The sequence below is a fragment of the Vulpes vulpes genome, chromosome 2 (assembly GCF_048418805.1).
Source record: "Vulpes vulpes isolate BD-2025 chromosome 2, VulVul3, whole genome shotgun sequence".
Taxonomy (NCBI): domain Eukaryota; kingdom Metazoa; phylum Chordata; class Mammalia; order Carnivora; family Canidae; genus Vulpes; species Vulpes vulpes.
In genome coordinates, this window is record NC_132781.1 from 57,667,566 (window position 1) to 57,686,456 (window position 18,891).

The 18,891-nt window shown below is 44.7% G+C and overlaps 1 protein-coding gene across 8 annotated transcripts in view; it reads right to left on the minus strand.

Annotated features, from left to right (window-relative positions):
* Nucleotides 1-14,985: 14,985 nt before the first annotated feature.
* GAPVD1 (GTPase activating protein and VPS9 domains 1) overlaps nt 14,986-18,891 on the minus strand; it is a 79,842-nt gene continuing 75,936 nt past the window's right edge. For all 8 annotated transcript variants that reach the window (XM_026009305.2, XM_026009303.2, XM_026009304.2 and 5 more), the window contains 2 exons: nt 18,536-18,733; nt 14,986-17,028 (listed from right to left, as the gene is read on the minus strand). In XM_026009305.2, coding sequence (XP_025865090.1) covers nt 16,888-17,028; nt 18,536-18,733 — 339 coding nt within the window. In that variant the 3' untranslated portion in view covers nt 14,986-16,887. The remainder of the gene's footprint in view (nt 17,029-18,535; nt 18,734-18,891) is intronic.

The following is an 18,891-nucleotide window of genomic DNA, read 5'->3' on the forward strand; positions in this document are numbered from 1 at the left end:
ACACAGGCAAAGGGAGAAGCAAGGCTCCATGCACCGGGAGCCCGATGTGGAATTCGATCCCGGGTCTCCAGGATCACACCCTGGGCCAAAGGTAGGCGCCAAACCGCTGCGCCACCCAGGGATCCCTAAGTGTCTGACTCTTGATTTCAGCTTAGGTCATGATCTCAGGGTCATGAGACCCTGCTCAGGATCCCTGTTCAGTGGGGAGTCTGCTTCTCTCACTACCCCTCCTCCCCTCCACTCATGCTCTTTTTCACAAATAAAGTCTTTAAAAAAACAAAAGAAAGAAAGATTAAGAGCAGGGCAACAGACTTCCTACGTCACCAATCACTGTGGGAAAACCATAAAGCCTTTTTCGCCCTCTCCCCTATGGAACAAGAGCCTTAAGTAGCTGAGAACAGAGCAGAAAAAGCCCCCAAACCCATTGCAGTGGGGAGAATCAAACAGAAAAAGCCTCCAACTCTGGGGGAGGAGTAGAAATACATCCTGGGAGGGGTACCTAGCTGGCTCAGTCAGTGGAGCATGTGACTCCTGATATCATGAATTCCAGTGCCATGCTGGGTATGGAGATTACTTTTTAAAAGTAATAAAAATTAAAATAATAAATAAATAAAAGAAATACATCCTTGGCACAGAGCATTAGAATGCAATGACAGCCTGCAGAATGGGAGAAGATATTTGCACATCACATATCTGATATGGGATTAATACCAAGAATGTGTGTGTGTGTGTTGTGTGTGTGTCCATCCACAGCTCAATGATTAAAAAAAAAACAAACACCAAGCATCTGATTCAAAAATGGGCAAAGGACCCGAATAGACAATTTTCCCAAGAAGATATACACATGGCCAATAAGCACGTGAAAAGATGTTCAACATCATTAATCATTAGGGAGATGCAAATCAAAGCTACAATGAGATACCACTTCACACCCATTAGAACAGGTATTATTTAAAACAAACAAACAAACAAAACCAGAAACTGACAAATGTTGTTCAAGGACGTGGAGAAACTGAACACCTGTGGAAATGTAAAATGGTGCAGCCTCTAAAGATGCTGTAGTGGTTCCTCAAAAAATTACAGAATTGCCATATGATCCAACAATTCCACTTTGGGATATGCTCAACAGAACTTAAAGCAGGGACTTGAAGAGATGTTTGTACACCCATAGTCACGGCAGCCCTATTCACAACTAAAAGGTGGAAGCAAATCAAGTGTCCTCTGATGGATGAATAGATAAGAGATGTGATGCACACATACAAGTAGGTATGGGTGGGTCAAGGGACAGTTAGCTTTTGTTAGGTTTGGTACCATTTAGATTTTTTTTTTTTTCCATTTAGATTTTTAAACCTTTGTGTTTGTTTACTGTGTGGGGAGAATTGAGTAAAATACAGTAAGGAGATGATAGGGTGGAACTGGTCTCAGGAAGGCTTTCCAGTTCTACCAATCTGTAGTTCTACAACTGCCTTAGAAAATGGGACTTTGATGACCATCTGATCTGGTGCAGCCTTGGACACATCATTACTGGGTGGACCAAACTTCAACATCTGAGAATCCATTCACAAATCCTGCCGATTGTACTAGTATTTATATTGACAATATATTAATTACATGGACATATTTCATAAGGTGTTATGGGTTGAATTGTGTCCCCCCAAAAGGTAAGGTGAAGTCCTAACCCCCAGGACCTGGGAATGTGGACTCATTTGGGGAGAGTCCTTGCAGATATAATCGAGTTAAGGGAGGTAATCAGTGTGGTCCCTAGTTCAATATGATTGGTGTCCCTGTAAGAAGAGGAAGGAGACACATGGCAGGAAGATGATCATGTGACAACAAAGGCAGAGATTGGAGTGGTGCAGCCGCAAGCCAAGGAATCCAGGATAGCCACCGCCCGCAGAGCCTAAGGCAGGAAGGGGTGTACCTGGAGTCTCAGAGGGAGCATGGCCCTGCTGATACCTTGATTTCAGACTTCCAGCCTCCATAACTGTGAAAAAATCCATTTCTGGTGTTTGTGGTATTTTCTTACGAGACAGAGGAGCTGACCTGAAGCAGATGAACCCACTCGAGACATGGGAACCCTCATAGACAGTCCTGCACAGGATTCGCCTTGAAAAGGCCTCTTCTCCCGCTGTCTCTATCCTTCCCTCCCTGCCCCCCAACATCTTCTGGCTCAGTGACTTTGACTCTTTGTCAAATGAGTTCATCAATCTGGAAGGCAGGTGCACAGAGAGCTCCACAGCTAGGAAAGGTCTTGAAGAGGATCCAGTCTAGTGGGGAAACAGCATGAGGTCAAGAGGCTCTCTGGAACTTGGAGTTCAGACACGTGTCTTCAGTGCAATGTGTGAATGATTACATGTGAAAACATGTGCCCATGCATCCATATACATGCCCATGTGTGCACGTGGACACATGTGCACAGGTGTGTGTGTGTGACTGTGTTTCAGACAGGAGCAGAGGAGCTCCATTAGCCAACTAGGCCCACCTCAGATGGCTCTCCACCCCCAAACTTTTTGCCCAGGAAATGTAATTAATTCAAACACTATTCCACCTCCTTTCTCTCCCCCAGTCATTATTGATCGCAACAACCCTAGCCTCTGGTCCTCTGCTTGGAAAAGTCTTTTTCAGCCTGGTGCTCACCAGTTCGTGACCAACTTCCAGGTAGAGTAAAGGATTAAATGGAAGGCACAATAAGAAGTGAAACAATTAGAATTTCTGCCTCATTATCATGGTAATCTTATCAGTCGGATAATGAGGTATTAATGGAGATTTAATGTGCATCTCATAACAGAATCCCTTGGAGAAAACACACAGGGAAATTGCTGTAAATCCACTTAATGATGGAGAAGTCCCAAAACACCATATTCCAAAGGATGAAAAATGCAGGATGCAAATGAGAAAGAATCAAGGTCAATAACACCACGGGGATGGGCCTAATGGCAGATTTGGAGATATATGTAATAAAAATTGCATGTTGCTTTTAAACCTCACCCTCTGTTTTCAAATGTGCATCCCTAGTAATGAAACACAGAAGTGCAGCCAGAATGATTTGTATGTTTTGGAAACCATAGGGGGGATGGAAACATGTCTCACAACCCATCAGGCCCCCCTAGGGGAGCCATGGGAAATGGGGTGTTTTACCGAGAGGCCTCCAAGGGAAGAAGGGCAGAGGAAGAGCCCTTTGGTTGGCAGAGGGAGAAGCAGCCTATCTGAGTTCAAGGTCATTTGGGAAACACGCATGCATTTACTTCCATTCTTTCATGCTACCATTTGTCGGTTGCCAGCTGCATGGCTGACCACAGGCAACTTAGCAAGATGAAGGGCACACACGCAGATACAAGCCAACAGTAAGAACCCTAGTTCAGAGAGCACCTACTATGTGCCACGTACAGCACTACTGAAATGCCACACGTGGATCATCTCATTTCATCTCAACAGCAACACTGGGACATAGAAACTATTAATATCCCCATTCCTCAGAGGAGAAACTGAGGGTCAGAGAACTGAGGTCGGTGACTCAAGTTGCATTGTGGCCTGACCTTCACCACTACAGTATGAGGTTGAAACATATGAAACTGCCCATATTTGACTGGGGTCCCAAGAAAGGGTGATTTCATATGGTTTGCACTAATCTTTCACCTTGTGGCTAGGGACCCTTTCTAAGATACGGGAGCCCCTGAGAAGGCAGACAGAGGGACAGAAACACCACACTGAGCCAAGGGTTGCAGAACCCAAGGGGATGCCAGATCTGTGGCCCCACAGAAGACCAGGGAAAAGAACCCTGCCACAGCCCCTGGAATCCTGTTTCCCACAACAGCTCTGGGGGGTCCAGTGAGTGGGTGTTGAGTAAATGGAAAGGAAGCCCTGAAACACTCATGCGGTAAATTAAAAGCACTTTGTGAATTGGAAAATGCTAAGCAAATGTTGGCCGTTTGGTTCTTATAATTTATTGGCGATAATAAATAACCTTTAGGCCTCCCAGACGTTTGTAAGGACTGGAGATAAAGCTAGCTCTATTTTTCACTGATTTGAGGGCACTTAGATAAAGAGAGTTTTGTGAGGCTCTGAGCACAGAGTGACTAACTGTCCAGGTTTGCCTGGTATGGTCTTGGTTATGGTCCCGAAAATCCCACATCCCAGGAAACCCCTCAGTCCTGGGCAAATGGAGACAGTTGGTGACCATGTCCCCCAAGGGACACCTGGACTCCCAGGGTCGTGGGTAGGAGACAGTTCCATCCAGCACTGGGCAAGCAGCCCACCGTACAGAGGCTGAGTGGGAGGGCAGGCAAGGCCCTTCCCACACAGCTACTCTCTGAGCTCCTGAACATTACCTCCTTATTCCTCATAAACCCACTTTACAGATGAGGAAACTGAGATGTGAACTGGGGGAAAAAGTCATGTAGCCAGTCAGAAGGGCTGAAGAAAGGTAACAAGAGCCGGCTTGAGGGTGGAAGTGGTCCCCAGAGAAGAGGTCAGCCTCGACCAGGGGAAAGGCGGGTATCAGGCAGCGTTTCTGGAGTCTTGCAGCTGTATTCTGTTTAATCACAGACTGCAAATTGAATGAAGTTAAGACAGTGTTGCCTCCCTGAATTTCCCCCAGGCCCTTTTTAATGAATAAATAGGCATGATTTGTAATTAGCTTATCCATTGTGTGAATCTTCTAGAGCACCTGAAGTGAGTTAAACATGCCCCCTGCAATCTCGTCAACAATTATTAATTCGCTCAGCAAACCTTTCTTCGACGTCCACCGTGCATGCGACCGAATGATCACAGGTTGCTCTGCGGTGGACATATTGAGAAAAATTGGGATTTTTTTTTTTTTTTTTTTTTTTGGCCTGGAAAGATGAAGACACAGTGTCCTCATCAGTCCTGCCTCCCAGGGTGGGATTTGGAAGTGACGAGTTCGGTTTGTTTTCATCAGCAAACACTAGATAACCCTCGAAAAAAATCTCCCCCCTCCCCCCTCAACTGGCCTTTAAATCCCCACATCGGCGGCTCTAAACCGCGCCGGCGAGGCCCCCAGGCAGGGCCAGCTCTGTCGCCTACCCGCGCTGCCTTTGTTTCGTGCCAGCTGTCATCTGTGTGCGGGGCTGCCCGGGCCGCCCGCAGCCGCTGGAGTCCGCTGGCTCCTGCCAACCCAGCGCGGCCTGTATCATTTATCCTGTAATTGGGGCTGCTCGTCAGAGTTTCGCCCGGTTTCCGTGCTAACCACGTGGCCGCGGCTGAAATTCCGAATCCGAACATTTCCCTGCTCGAGCTGGTGGGAGGGCCCCTCGGCACAGGTAGCCGACTTGATTGCCTCCACATTTTCCAGCAAAGGGGTTTCCATTCATCTTCATCATGGGCTCAATCTGTGCGCAGAGAGGAGGCGGCTGCCCTGGTGGGTCCTCTCCACCCAGTCACCTGGAGGCTCGCTCTCATCTGTTCCTCTGTGTTGGCGGCGGCATTTATATTCCGCCTGCCCTGCTGCTTTCTCAGGGGTCTGCGACAGGGCCCCAGCAACCAGGCCCTCTCCCCCTGGGCCCTGTGTGGGAGTCCAGGTGCCAGCCTGTTACAACAAAGGAGGAGGCGAAGGTCACCCCTTCTTCTGAACAAGGCAAACCCGGAGGTGGAGACGCTCCATCTGCCCTTGCCGTGGCCTTGACACAGGGAAGTGGACCTGGCCGTGTGTGGGAAAGTGGGGAAGCAGGCTTTCCTTGCTCTAGAGAATCTGATTCAGCCCAATCTGTTGGTGCTCGCTGGGTGCCAGGCTTCATGCTGGGCACTGGGGAGGCCACAAGTGTCTAGCCCTGCCCTCGAGAGGATCACATGCACAGGGGAAGGGCACACCAGGATCAGGATAATAAACTACCGTGGGTACCTTCCTCTACAGTTTGGAAAAACTCCTGCTTCCACCTGCCATGGGAGAGCCCCCTGCCCCCAACCCTGTTGGGCTGATATTTTGTAGAAGGGCAGACAGGACCTAAAAACAAGGACTTGGGAATCTTCTAGACCTGGATCAGATCCAAGCTATGCCATTTACTTTCTACATGACTGGATAAACCACCTCACCATTCTGAGCCTCAGCTTCCTCATTTGTAAAATGGGGCTAATTAGGAGTGCCAGGGTGGCTCAGTGGTTGAGCGTCTGCCTTTCAGCTCAGGGTGTGATCCCAGGGTCCTAGGATCGAGTCCTATACCAGGTTTCTTACAGGGAGCCTGCTCCTCCCTCTGCCTATGTCTCTGCCTCTCTCTCTGTGTCTCTCATGAATAAATAAAATCTTTTTAAAACACTGGGGCTCATTATCCTATCTAGCTTCTGTGAAATAACATGTAAAAACACTCAATACTGTGCCCAGCACATGAAAATGGTCCCAGAACTCGAGGCATTATTGTGACTCATGGTATGTGCACCCTTGGTATCACTTTCCTGAAAGATGGGATGCAAGGATGCAAGGGTCCCCACAGTTTGAGAACTACATGGTACAGCAAGGTCATCTAGCCCATCCAGAGCTGGGCTCAAGTCCTGAGTCGGTTCCTCATCAGCTATGTGACCCTCACATTGGCTATGTGAGGCTACTGCCTCATCTGTGAAACGGGATGCCATTTTTGCCATTGGGTTGCTACAGAAACACCTTCTAGGGCAGCCCAGGTGGCTCAGCAGTTTAGTGCCACCTTCAGCCCAGGGCATGATCCTGGAGACCTGGGATCGAGTCCCATGTCCGGCTCCCTGCATGGAGCCTGCTTCTCCCTCTGCCTGTGTCTCTGCCTCTCTCTCTCTCTCTCTCTCTCTCTCTCTCATAAATAAATAAATAATCTTAAAACACTTTCTAGGGGCACACCTGGCTGGCTCACTTAGTGGAGTGTGTGACTCTTGATCACGGGGTTGTGAGTTGGAGTCCCACATCAGGTGTACAGATTACTTAGAAAAGAAAAAAGCCTCTTTGTATGTCAGGAATAATGGTTATTGTTTGCTATAACGCAGGGCGGGCAAGGAGGAATGTGGTGTTTGTGCATGTCTAGTGTGGGGGGCATGGATGAATCCTGGGGTCTGTCTAGAGCTGACTCAGTAGAATTGGGTGAAAGGCCCAATGAAGGGGGACTGCTTGGTGTTTCCTGTGTCCAGGAACCTTCACGCTGGCCTGGGCATCCTGACCCCTCCTCCAGAAGGGTTTGACCAGGCCTTCACCAGGAAGCCTTTTCAGCCAATGGTTTGTACCTGTCCTTGGCCACAAGATGTCACCCAAGGAACAGCAAAGCAGGGGCCAGGGAGGAAACTGGTCAGCCCAACACCAACCCAGCAAACAGCAAATCCCAGCTTCTCTCATGTGGCACCTGCCCCCTGGGAAGCCTCAGAGGAAGAGCCTGCAAAGGTAGGTATGCTGCAGTGGGTTCAATTCCCAGGTTTCCTGCAGGACACAACACTGTTGCTCCCAGAGAACACTGGTTTGTAGACCCCCTCCCTCCGGAATTAATAAATAGATATGATAATCCCCACTTCACAGAGTAGATTAAACAGTGTCCGGGGCACAAGGGCCAGGAGGAGGGTGGTGCAAAGAGATGACCGAGCTTTGGTGTGAGTGGACTGCAGTTGGGGCAGGCGCTCAGCAGGGTACCTGATGGCCTCCACCCCACTCTGTGCTGGGAAAGGTGTGTGGGGTACATGCCTGAGAGGTGACACTGTGGTGTATCCTCTGCTCCTCAAGGCATCCCAGGCTCCCTCTTCCTGGTTGTTCAGCTCCACATGGCCCAGGAGGGCCCACACCAATTCTTTGCATGGCAGCCACCTGGCGCCTGGATCAGGAACAGGGAAGAAGCAGCAAGAAGGGCATGACCCCCCCCCCCCCCCCCGCTGAATGAATGAATGAATGAATGAATAAATAAATAAATAAATAAATAAATAAATAAATAAATAAATAAAGGAAGGACATGACCCCAGCCCAGGGCAGGGCAGACTGTAGTCTGGAGCATGGGGACCCCGTGCCCTGCCAGGGGCATGCCACTGGAGACATCAAGGCCCAACTAAGTGCCCTGGTGTCTCCAGACCTAAGGACCAGCTGCAGCTGGAGAACCCAGATTCCCCAGCCTGAGCCTCCAGGGCCTGTAGACCTTGACCCTGGCCTGGAGGCTGAGCATACAGTCTAAGTTCCATGCCAACAGGACTTGGTATGGCTGTGCCCTTAATGCGGTGGGTGCAAGGCTCCTTATCAGTTCCCCCACCAGCTGGGGCTGCAGAGCAGTCCACCCACCTACAGTCTACCTGGTGGAGGCCAAGGGCTTTGGGGTGAGGTGCCTTCCCAGAGGATGTGAAGACGGGGGAGAGCCTCCATCCCTGCAAGGGCTGAATTTGGGAAGATACAGTTGGGAAGATACAGTGAAATCCCCCTGCCGAGGATCTATGACTGTCCTCTCCTCCACCCCCATCTGCAGACATTTGGGTACCCCTTCCATTTGGGATGCGACAGTCCCCTAGGATAGCATGGGTTCCAGGGAGGTCACTGGAGGTCTACTTCCCTGTAGAGAAGTGTACAGGGAATGGAGGCCTCACTGGGGACAGAGGAAAGGAGGGGGGCATCTGGGGAGTCTTCCTTCTTCCCTTTGAAGCTGGAGTGGTAGGGAGAGGCCTTGAAACCAGAGGGCTCGAGAAGGGCAAAGGATGGCCAGCAAAGCATGACAATCTGGGGCAGACATGAGTGTTTTGAAGCCCCAGATGGAGCTGGAGAAGAGAGAGAGGCATACAGCTGAAAAAGTAGGTTGGAACCAAAATAGAAGAGAGATTTTAGCAGAAGAAGAATCTGATCACACTTGATTGATTCTAAAGGTGCCTGGGAGAAAGGACAAGAGGGAGGCGGTTGTGCGAACAGTGGGGGAAAGAGACGGCGGTGGTGGAGGCATGTGCAGGAGAAGTTGCTCAGGAGGTCTCAGGAGGTTTGGGTGATACAGAGATGGGGGCAGTGGAAACACCAGAAGCAGGACTGGGCCAGGCACTTACCAACGGAAGGATGCAAATCCGGAAGGGTAGAAAGGAAAGCTCTAGAAATTGTCCCACGGTAGTTAGTATTCATGACCATGGCACAATATCTGTAGGTTCACAATGGAGCCTTTCAGTTAAAAATGGGTTCCTTTCCAGTGGTTTCTGTGCTCGTAGGTTGACTGCGTGTGCCTGGAATGTCTAGAGGCATAGCCAGTGCTGCCTCCTGTCGGTGACCTCCGCAAGTGTCCACGCATGTTGGCTACATCCCTCAGTGAAATAAATGACAGCACAGGAGAAATGCTTCAAGGTTTTTTATATATATATATGTATATATAAAATCATATATTTTATATGATTTATATATTTATATATTTATTATATTATTCGTATATTATACTATTATATTGAATATTATATATAAATATATATTATATTCATACATATATAAGTATAAATATATATTTATATATAGAATTTATAATATAATATAATAATTATATATATATATATATATATAAAATCATAGTATACATATGACAAGACCAGGGACTGGAAGAGTCACTGAGGTAATAGAGCCCAACTCAGGAACAGCCCTCTGAAGTTGTCACTTGCCTTAGGTCTGGTTAGTGACAAAGCTAAGACTGGAACCATCTTCAGGCTCCAGGACCAGGTACTAACTACAACCACACACCACTCAAAACCATGGCTTTTCAGTAGGTGGCAGGAGTCTTCCAGGGAGGGGAAGAAACCCTCTTCAGGCTGGTGGCTGTGATCCAGCACTGCACTGGTGCTGATAGGTGGCCCTTACCACCTTCCCTGTCCCTGTCCTGTTCCTGCGCACTTCTCTCCTTTCCCTTCCTCTCTCCGAGCTGACTCTGCTCACCCCTTGCCACTCGCTACCCCACAGCCTCTCCTGTCACTACTAGAAAGAAGGTGATCAAGAGGTGAGGTGGGCCGGAGGGACAAAACTAAATCCAGGAGTTGGAATCCACAAAATGGCCAAGGGCACCAGAAATTGGGGATGAAGGAGGCAAAGGTTCTCTCGCTTCCAGCAGGGCCAGGCTCCTTGGGAGCAAAAGCGAAGTCAGAAGCCAGGGAATGATGGAACTAATGCTGTTATTTTACAGGGAAGATCAGTTACAAAGGGAAACAAAATGCAACAGAAGGAACAGAGACAGTTTGAAAGCAAGAATAGGGAGGAAGATGATCAAATGTTTTTTTCATACCGAAATTTGAACACTGAAATCTGGGGATGTTTAGCCATTTCAGGTTTGGGGAAGAGTTTTTACATACCACACAGGTTATGAGTAAAGAAAATGAATTTTAGTAAAAATAGCTATCCTTAGAGGTTAACTGGACTGTCTGGCAAAAGAATCTGCCTTTAAAAGAATCTGCCTTTGGACACCTGGGTGGCTCAGTGGTTGAGCATCTGCCTTCGGCTCAGGGCGTGATCCTGGAGTCCTGGGTTTGAATCCCACCCACATCAGGCTCCCTGCACGGAGCCTGCTTCTCCCTCTGCCTATGTCTCTGCCTCTCTCTCTGTGCTTCATGAGTAAATTTAAAAAATCTTTTAAAAATTAAAAAAAAAAAAAAAAAAAAAAGAATCTGTCTTCCTCACATCTATTACCCTTGCAGGACCTGGAGCCAAGCCTGTAAGAATTGAACACTCTGCAGTGGATCCCAAATTTTAGTGGGCATCAGAGCTGGATGGGAGCTTGCTGGGAATGCAGATTCCTCCTCCCTACCCCGGAATTCTGATTCAGTGACTCTGGGGTGAGATCACAAGCTTATGGACATTCCCAGGTGGGTGGTACAGGTGTCCACTGGTTCATTATGAAATGCTGGCTCTCCCGACACTTCTCAAACTTCCCTGAGAATATCACCTGGCTTTACTTTTGTTTTTATAGAAGATACCTTAATCCTTGCCCTTAAAAATTATAAAGACTATGTATGATTTGGAAATAAAACTACCAAACAATGGCCAAGTAAGAATCATCCACTCCATGCCTTCGTTTGGTCACTCAGAAATAAAACGTTATCACCTAGGATTGTGGTTGCTTGTCACCTTCCATGTTTATATCCATGAGTTCACCATAGTCTACTTTTCCTTCCACCTCAATTCAAGACCCTTCTTCACACCAATAGGCCACATCTCTGAGAGCTGCCTGGAATAATGATCTATTGTGCCATGTTGTCTTTTGATTGACATCACCCCCTTGGTATGCTTCACTATTCCATTGCCACATCTCATTTGTTGCTGGAGAAAATACAGTGACTGGGTGTTTTTCTTCCAGCTGTCTCATGACGAGGTCCTAACCCACTCGCCCTGGTAAATGCACACGATTCAGAGATCTGAGAATCAGGCTGCCAGCTACTTCGGACTCCTGTCTTAAACACTGATCATGAAAAAAAACAAACAAACCTGATCACGTACCAGTAATGCAGGTCTTTGAAACATAGCTATTTTTTTTTTCACACAATTTAATCTTTAGTCTTTTCCTGACTCTAGCTCAGTTAACCTAGAGCCAGATCACTCAAGGATGTAAAGATTTCTGGTTCCATCCTCAATAAATTCAGATTTACAAACAAGAGTACCAGGTGATTCTCACAAGGGAAGTTTGGAAAACAATAGTTTATAGAACTCCCTAGGGCACAATTTTGGGTCTCACTCCCAGAGATTAGAATTTGGTCAGAATGAGTCAGGGCAGATCCCCTGAGGTTAATTCACCAGGAATGAGTAAGAAACATTAGCAGCTATATATATGAATCCAACAGCCCTGGTTACAAAACTATCGTCAAACCTACAAATTAGGGCAGCCCCGGTGATGCAGCGGTTTAGCGCCGCCTGCAGCCCGGGGCGCGATCCTGGAGACCCTGGATGAGTCCCGCATCGGGCTTCCTGCATGGAGCCCGCTTCTCCCTCTGCCTGTGTCTCTGCCTCTCTCTCTCTCTCTCTGAATGAATAAATCTTAAAAAAAAAAAAAAAAAAGACAAAAAACCTACAAATTAAATTAAGAGGGGTAAAGAAAGCTGCCGTGAAAACATCCTATTTTAAAAAATCACATCAGAAGAGGCACCGGGGTGACTCAGTAGGTGGAGCATGCAACTCTTGATTCCAGGGTCATGAGTTCAAGCCCCACTTAGGGCAGAGATTACTTTTTAAAAAATCACATCAGATACTCTTTTCACAGGAACATAAAATTTAATGTTTTTGGCCAGCAATATGCTGAATTCCTAGTTAACAGAAATAAGTCTACTGTGGTTTTCATGTTCAGCATCTACAACAGGTTCAATGACTTGGAATGAGAGCTATTCTCAAATGTGGAAGATGTTTTCAGAATCCCTACAACCAGAGATTTTCCAGCCTCTTTGGTCAATTTTTTTTTAGAAGTCTATGTTCTGCATTTTGGTATCCCAAGAAGATGGAAAAGGATTCTTCTAGAATGAAATGACTGAAGCAAAAGCTCTTCAATACTTAAATCTCTAGGCAGAGGACACATTTATAGCCAAGAGGCACTTCTGAGAAATGATTTTGCTTCTCAGGATTGTGACACACTTTATAGGCAGCATTACAGGGAGGCCTAGCTAAACAGTGTCACAGCTCAGGATCATTCAGGAAGAGCTACAGAGCCATTTATTTGGAAAGAGGGATTCAGTGGGTACAAATATAACAAGAGTCCAAGCACATAGGTAGTGCCAAATTGACAAGAAAAGTTGAATTCTATTTTCAGTTTTAGGCAAATGATAGCATTAATTTTAGTATTGAACAGACTGAATGAAAACTGAGCTCTAATCAAATTTTTTAATGTTTCCTTCTAAACGAAGTGCAATCAATATAAAGAAAGCACCTTTCTACCAGCAAGGGAAGCCTGTGGAGTGAGCTTGTGACAAGGGCTCCAACAGCACCTTCCCTTAGCTGAAAAGATTAATAAAGGCTTCAGTGAATACTGTTATTAGGACTTCTGCTTTCAGAACACAGGCAGACGAATAGTTACCAAATACAACGGTCAGATGTGAACTGTGTTAAAACAGCAGATGTTCACAATCTCGTTAGTAACTGCTTGTTCATTCCCATTCCTTCCTGGACCATACTTAACAGATTATCCTTAGAGATTCAGATGAAGAAGATAAGTGTAAATTCATGGAGAAATTAGTAATATTTGAAGTCAAAGAAACTCAGAAATGCTTCTGCATACAAAATAGATGATGGAAACATAAAATCCAGTGAATTCAACTGCTCTCCCTTTTTAATCAGGTTTACAGGATACCACACATTAGTAATCACATTAGAGGACAGGATAAGTTCCCTGTACATATACAAGATTGTGCAAGCTCATTAACTGAGGCTTATTTATAAGGTTTTTATCAGTTTCAAGAGGAGAGGCAGTACAAAGCTTTTTAATACAGGTGAAGCACAAGAATACGGTAAACAAGACAGAGTATCAACTCAGCAGGGGTGAATTCTTAAGGCCTGTGGCCCCTGCCCACACTGTCTGCCATTAACTAAGTGGAGAGGATTTCCTTTCTCTTGAGCTTAAGTAGGATGACCAGGAATAGCTTTATTACTCTTGAGAACATCCTACTTCTTGGGTAACCTACACTCTAAAATATATTAAGTATTAATCTGGCAAAGTTCTCAAGCATTTTGGCATTTAAAATATCTCAAATATCTCATCACTGTTAATCTACTTATGAAAAATTCTTTGAGCTTCAAGAAGATTGTTTCTGATAAACCCCTACCCCAAATTATGGCAATTACATAGAGAATAAATCCACTAGACTTAAAAGAACTAAAAAGAGGGCAAATGTAGACTCTTTCCTTAAAGAAATAAAGCAGGAATTGAAAGGCAGGAAGAGAAAGTCTAATACATGGAGGAAGCTAACCCCACTAGATTTCTATCACTTCTATGTAATCCACTAATAATTTTGAGCAATTGTGGTCCTACTTCCCCTTTCCACACCCAATCACATCAGAGAAAGGAATCTTTAACAGCTCACCCACTTAAAATATGTAGTTGACCTTTACTTGGCCCAAATTGGAATCCCCATGGCATGCACAGTCAGCTACGGGGTCTCAGGGCCAAAGTACAGCCTTGCTGGGCCAGGTTTCTCTTCTCTTGCTCATGCACCTCAGCAACAGCAAGGTGTATATTGAAAGTCTGCATTAAATAAAGGCTTCCAGGACAAAACAGGAAAAGAAAAAGCATGCATCACATCTATTTTCAATCCCTCACAAAGCCTAATTCTCTTACTACAGGGATTTAATATCTGTATAAAAAAGGGTTTCATCAGCAGGTTTTTAAAAGAAAAATCAGAAGAAAGCAATTACTATGGCTGAAATGTGAACTAAAGGGGAGAAAGAAAACAAAATGTTGGTTTTTTTAAAAAAAAATAATTTTACAAGGAAAGACAATCTTCAATCTGTATTTCTATTACTTAACTTCTCCAGAAGCAGAATACTAACACAAGATACAAACTCCTTTTTCTTTTTTTCTTTTTTAAACAAACTCCTTTTTCATTAGAGAAGTGAACTGCACAAGAATTCAGGGAACTGAGCCACTCTCTCTCCACTTAACATCCATTATCATTGCAAATTCCATGTAATAACCAGTGGCTACTGAATGTTTCCTATGGGTGATTTTATACTTTTGCACTAACCCTTCACACAAAATCGAATTATTCCCTGTCTCACAGCCTACCACTGCCATGCAGACAGCTACTGATTCCTACACCCAGAAATTAACACTATCATAAATCAGGCCATGAAATCAAACCACCAACAGTTAATGCTGGCTTGTTAATGCTCCTAACAGAGTTTCCAGAGGGAAATTTAGCTGCACCTTAAACAGCTGGGCTATGCTCCTCCACTAGCACCCAAGATGAGCCCCAAGTCCCTGCCTGAGAGGTATCATCTGACACTAGACATGTGGGCTTCTACACTCACCACTGGCTCAGGCACTGCACAGCTCCTCCTGCCCCCAGTGCAGCCCTACACCCCAACTCACCACCTTCTCCTCCACAGAAAAGAGCCCTGTGCCATGTCCACAGCTTCACATTTATTTCCATAATAATAACACAGCATAGGTTTAGCAACCATTTGGAGAAAAAAAATCTCTACGAAATCTCATAATAATGACTATTCCAAGTCTTCTATTGACTTAACATTTATTGAATCAAATGCTGAAGTAAATGGACCCTTCCCCACCAGGTCTCAGAAATCGTGTCAGACTGTTTGTCTTGTAAAGTATTTATGATAGGATGTGACTTATAATACCTAGGCAAGTTTGACAGTTACAGCCCATGAAGCACATGACTCTACACAGATTTCTTGACCTAACATTCAAAAGGACATTTTGTAGTACTAGTTTAATTTTTCTCTCTCCCTAAAAGGCAGAAACCACATCCCATACTCCTATGCAACTTTGTTATTTTGGTATTTTAAAATAAATGAATGATAAGAGGGGGAGACATACAGAAAATCCAGCTTCTTTAGGCACAATTAAACACAGAGGTCTTGGAGAGAAGAAGACAGCCTCTGAATTCATCTGCTCAAGCTTGTCACAGTTCCCTTAAAAATGCCTAGAAATGCTGCCAGCAACAAGGGGCTCAGAGTATGGGACTGAGTTTTTTATAAAAGAAGCTAACCATGTTTAGGAAACATACAAAGTGAAAGTCATGACTTATGTACAAGACTTGTGCTTGAAGCTCTGGTGTGCCTCCTAAGCCAATTTCTCAGACACCAAAACCCATTCCTGATTATCACTACACAATCAAACCAAAATACTAAAACATATACTTTTGTTCAGAAGAGGGAAATAAAGGCACAGAAACCTGTCAAAATAGATTTTTTCCATAAGAATAATATGGTTGATTAAAATAGTTTATCACTAGTAAAACTTGTATCACTAGAGCAGACAATACAAATTAGTTTTTAAAAAAATGACATTCACTGAATTCCTGGTCTGTCATTCAATGTGAAAAACCATCAAAAATATATTACAATTAAAAGTCTGAAAGGAGTTCTGTTTGGGGTTTCTACACTGTATTTAGTATTTCAGATAAGAAGTACCACAGTAATGTATTAGGTGTCTCCTGTTCCTTTGTACACAATGCATGGCAATTAAAGAGTCTACCTCCTTCCTTCTGCAGGCTCAAGGATGTCCATGGTGAGGAATGTCTAAGTGATTGTTATACTTCTCAGCAAAGTCAGCCTTGTGCATCAAACTCCACACCTAGAAAGTTCTAGAAACTGTTTTCCACTTTAATAAATATTTCTATATATTTGTTGCTTTTAAGCTCAGCTTAAACTTTGTCCAGGAAACCATTTCACAAGAGGGTACATCACAACCTACTATCAGCAGTATTCCTTGTTTATTAGAATCTGAAGATGTCCATATTACATCAAATATAAATATATATTATATTTACATTTCCTTCTTAGCTTTTCAACCTAGGTGGGTGTATTTATAGATAATGCCACTAATATCACCACCATTACAAGTCTCAGTGCAACTGGTATTTTCCTTCCATTAGATGCATATAAGATTAGACAGCATCTATAACGAGGTGTATTGTTCTTTTTCTTTTTTTAAATAAAAGGGAAAATGGGTATCCATGAGTGGAGATCTAGGAATTTTCTAGATTTTGTTCTGTTTTTTAATATTTCAAAATACCTGAAAAATGTGGTCCCTTTTTGCAGTACTATTCTCTACTTGGGACAAGAAAATAATCAAATATGCAACAGAAAGAAAAAGAGCCCAAAGAAAAGAGAACCTGCTTGTTAACTCATTAATCTGTTTAGTAAAGATCTGTTTTAAAATGTCTGAATGCTGTACAATATTATACAAAAACAATCTTCAGCCTTCAAAGCAGCTGGTACATTTTCTAAGAGATCTGTTTGCCCGCCTAACAGTCTGCCTTGGTGGGCCTTCGTCTTGGTCACTTTCGGTCGTCGATAGTTTTAATAAATTCCACTGCTGCTGTGAACTGCATCCACCAATAGGACTCCTCTCCAGACAGACAGCTGGCATAGAAGCTACTGATATACTGGACAGTGGACAGCAAGCAGGGTGGATTTGCCTAGAGAAGTGAAAAATAAGAGAGTCATATACTCACATGTATAGCTCTGCAAATATCATCTAAGTTAACATCTTCAAATGTTTATCTGTGAAAGAGTTAATCACTCATTTTTGAAAAACATCCCCAAATTCTTCTTTGGAAGTAATTTATAAACCGTAACCACTATGAGAAACAACAGTAGGGATCCCTGGGTGGCGCAGCGGTTTGGCACCTGCCTTTGGCCCAGGGCGCGATCCTGGAGACCCGGGATCGAATCCCACATTGGGCTCCCGGTGCATGGAGCCTGCTTCTTCCTCTGCCTGTGTCTCTGCCTCTCTCTCTCTCTCTCTGTGTGACTATCATAAATAAATAAAAATTTAAAAAAAAAAAAAAAAAAAAGAAACAACAGTATACTGGAAAGGTAACTTGGGTTCTAATGCCAGCTGAACTACCTGGAGCTTTCTATCCTTGTAAGTCACTGAAACTTGCTGGTCCCTAAGGAGGCTGAACCAATCCCAGCACACTCACTCAACATCCCAGGATTACAAAATGTTACATGAGGAAATAAATGCTGTTTGCCAACTGAATTATAAGTCCAGGTAGAATCAGCTAAGAAAGAAAAAGATAATATGCCCTCTGTTGTCAGAGGTAACATCGAACATCTTGTGCTTTTTCACTTTCTTCATTGGAGAGAAAGAACAAAAGTGTTTTAAGTGGTTGGGAAGAGCTACGGTCTGTGCCTCAGAACAAGCTCAAACGGACTCTGCACAGGAAGTAGACACACCATATGTGAAGAGAGAAGAGTGATGGCCAACAGCAGGGGTTACAAAGGCTGACTGCACACTGATCCTACAGGTTGCAGACTGAGCTAAGATTGCAGAAATAGCACAAATACGGGCTGCCAGGGTGGTTCAATCGGTTAAGCATCCAACTCTTGATGCCAGCTCCGGTCGTGACCTCACAGTTGTACGACCAAGCCCTGCTGTCAGGCTCTGTGTTCATTGGGGAGTCTTCTTGAGACTCTTTCCCTCTGCCCCTTCCCTCGCCCTGCGTTCTCTCTCTCTCAAATAAATAAATCTTAAAAAAAAAAAGAGAGAGAGAAAGAGATCAGTACATTTTTAAATAATACGGCACAATTACAAAATAAGAGGCTAAAAGAAGGGAGAGGTGTTTGGGAGATTTGATAGTTCATGTGACAAGGACTACAAAGAATCCAATGTGGGAGAAGAGCACAATAAAAACAACTTGTCCTCCTTTGTTCATTCACTTAATAATTACAACCAAGTCCCAACCTAGAACCTCAGGCACATAACAGCGGAAAATGTTCATCTAGCAATCTGGTCCTCCTATTCTTTCTTTTGAAACCTAACTTCCAGACAGAACGAAACTTCACATTAGACACTTTCTTTCTGGGTAACACAAAGCTTGAGACCGGGAAGAGCCATGGTCTCTGCAGCATGTGAAGCCCTACACCCCCCTGCTCAAAAATGCCAAATAAAGTCATTTCATTAATAAGCGAGGGGCCCACCTTTATCAACACAAATACCAAAACAGGGACAAAGTCATCTGCTCCAGGGACGGAGTCCTCATTGGCCAGACTCAGGAGGTTCATGATGGTGGAGCACATTCGCAGGATGCACTGCACTTTGTCCCGGGGTGTCTTGTAAGCACTTATTGTCCTGATTTCTGACTGTGCAGATGGCCAGGGTGCCTCCCGAAGATAAACCTAAGTGAGACCACAGACAGACAAACAGATGTTGAATCTAAGAGCAACTACGTACGGGAAGCCACAACAGCAATCTCCATGTCAGGAAGCAGAAGAGCAAGCTTGGTGCCTTTTCCTTTCTTCAAACCAGACTGCTGTTCTTTCCCCTTCCACTAAGA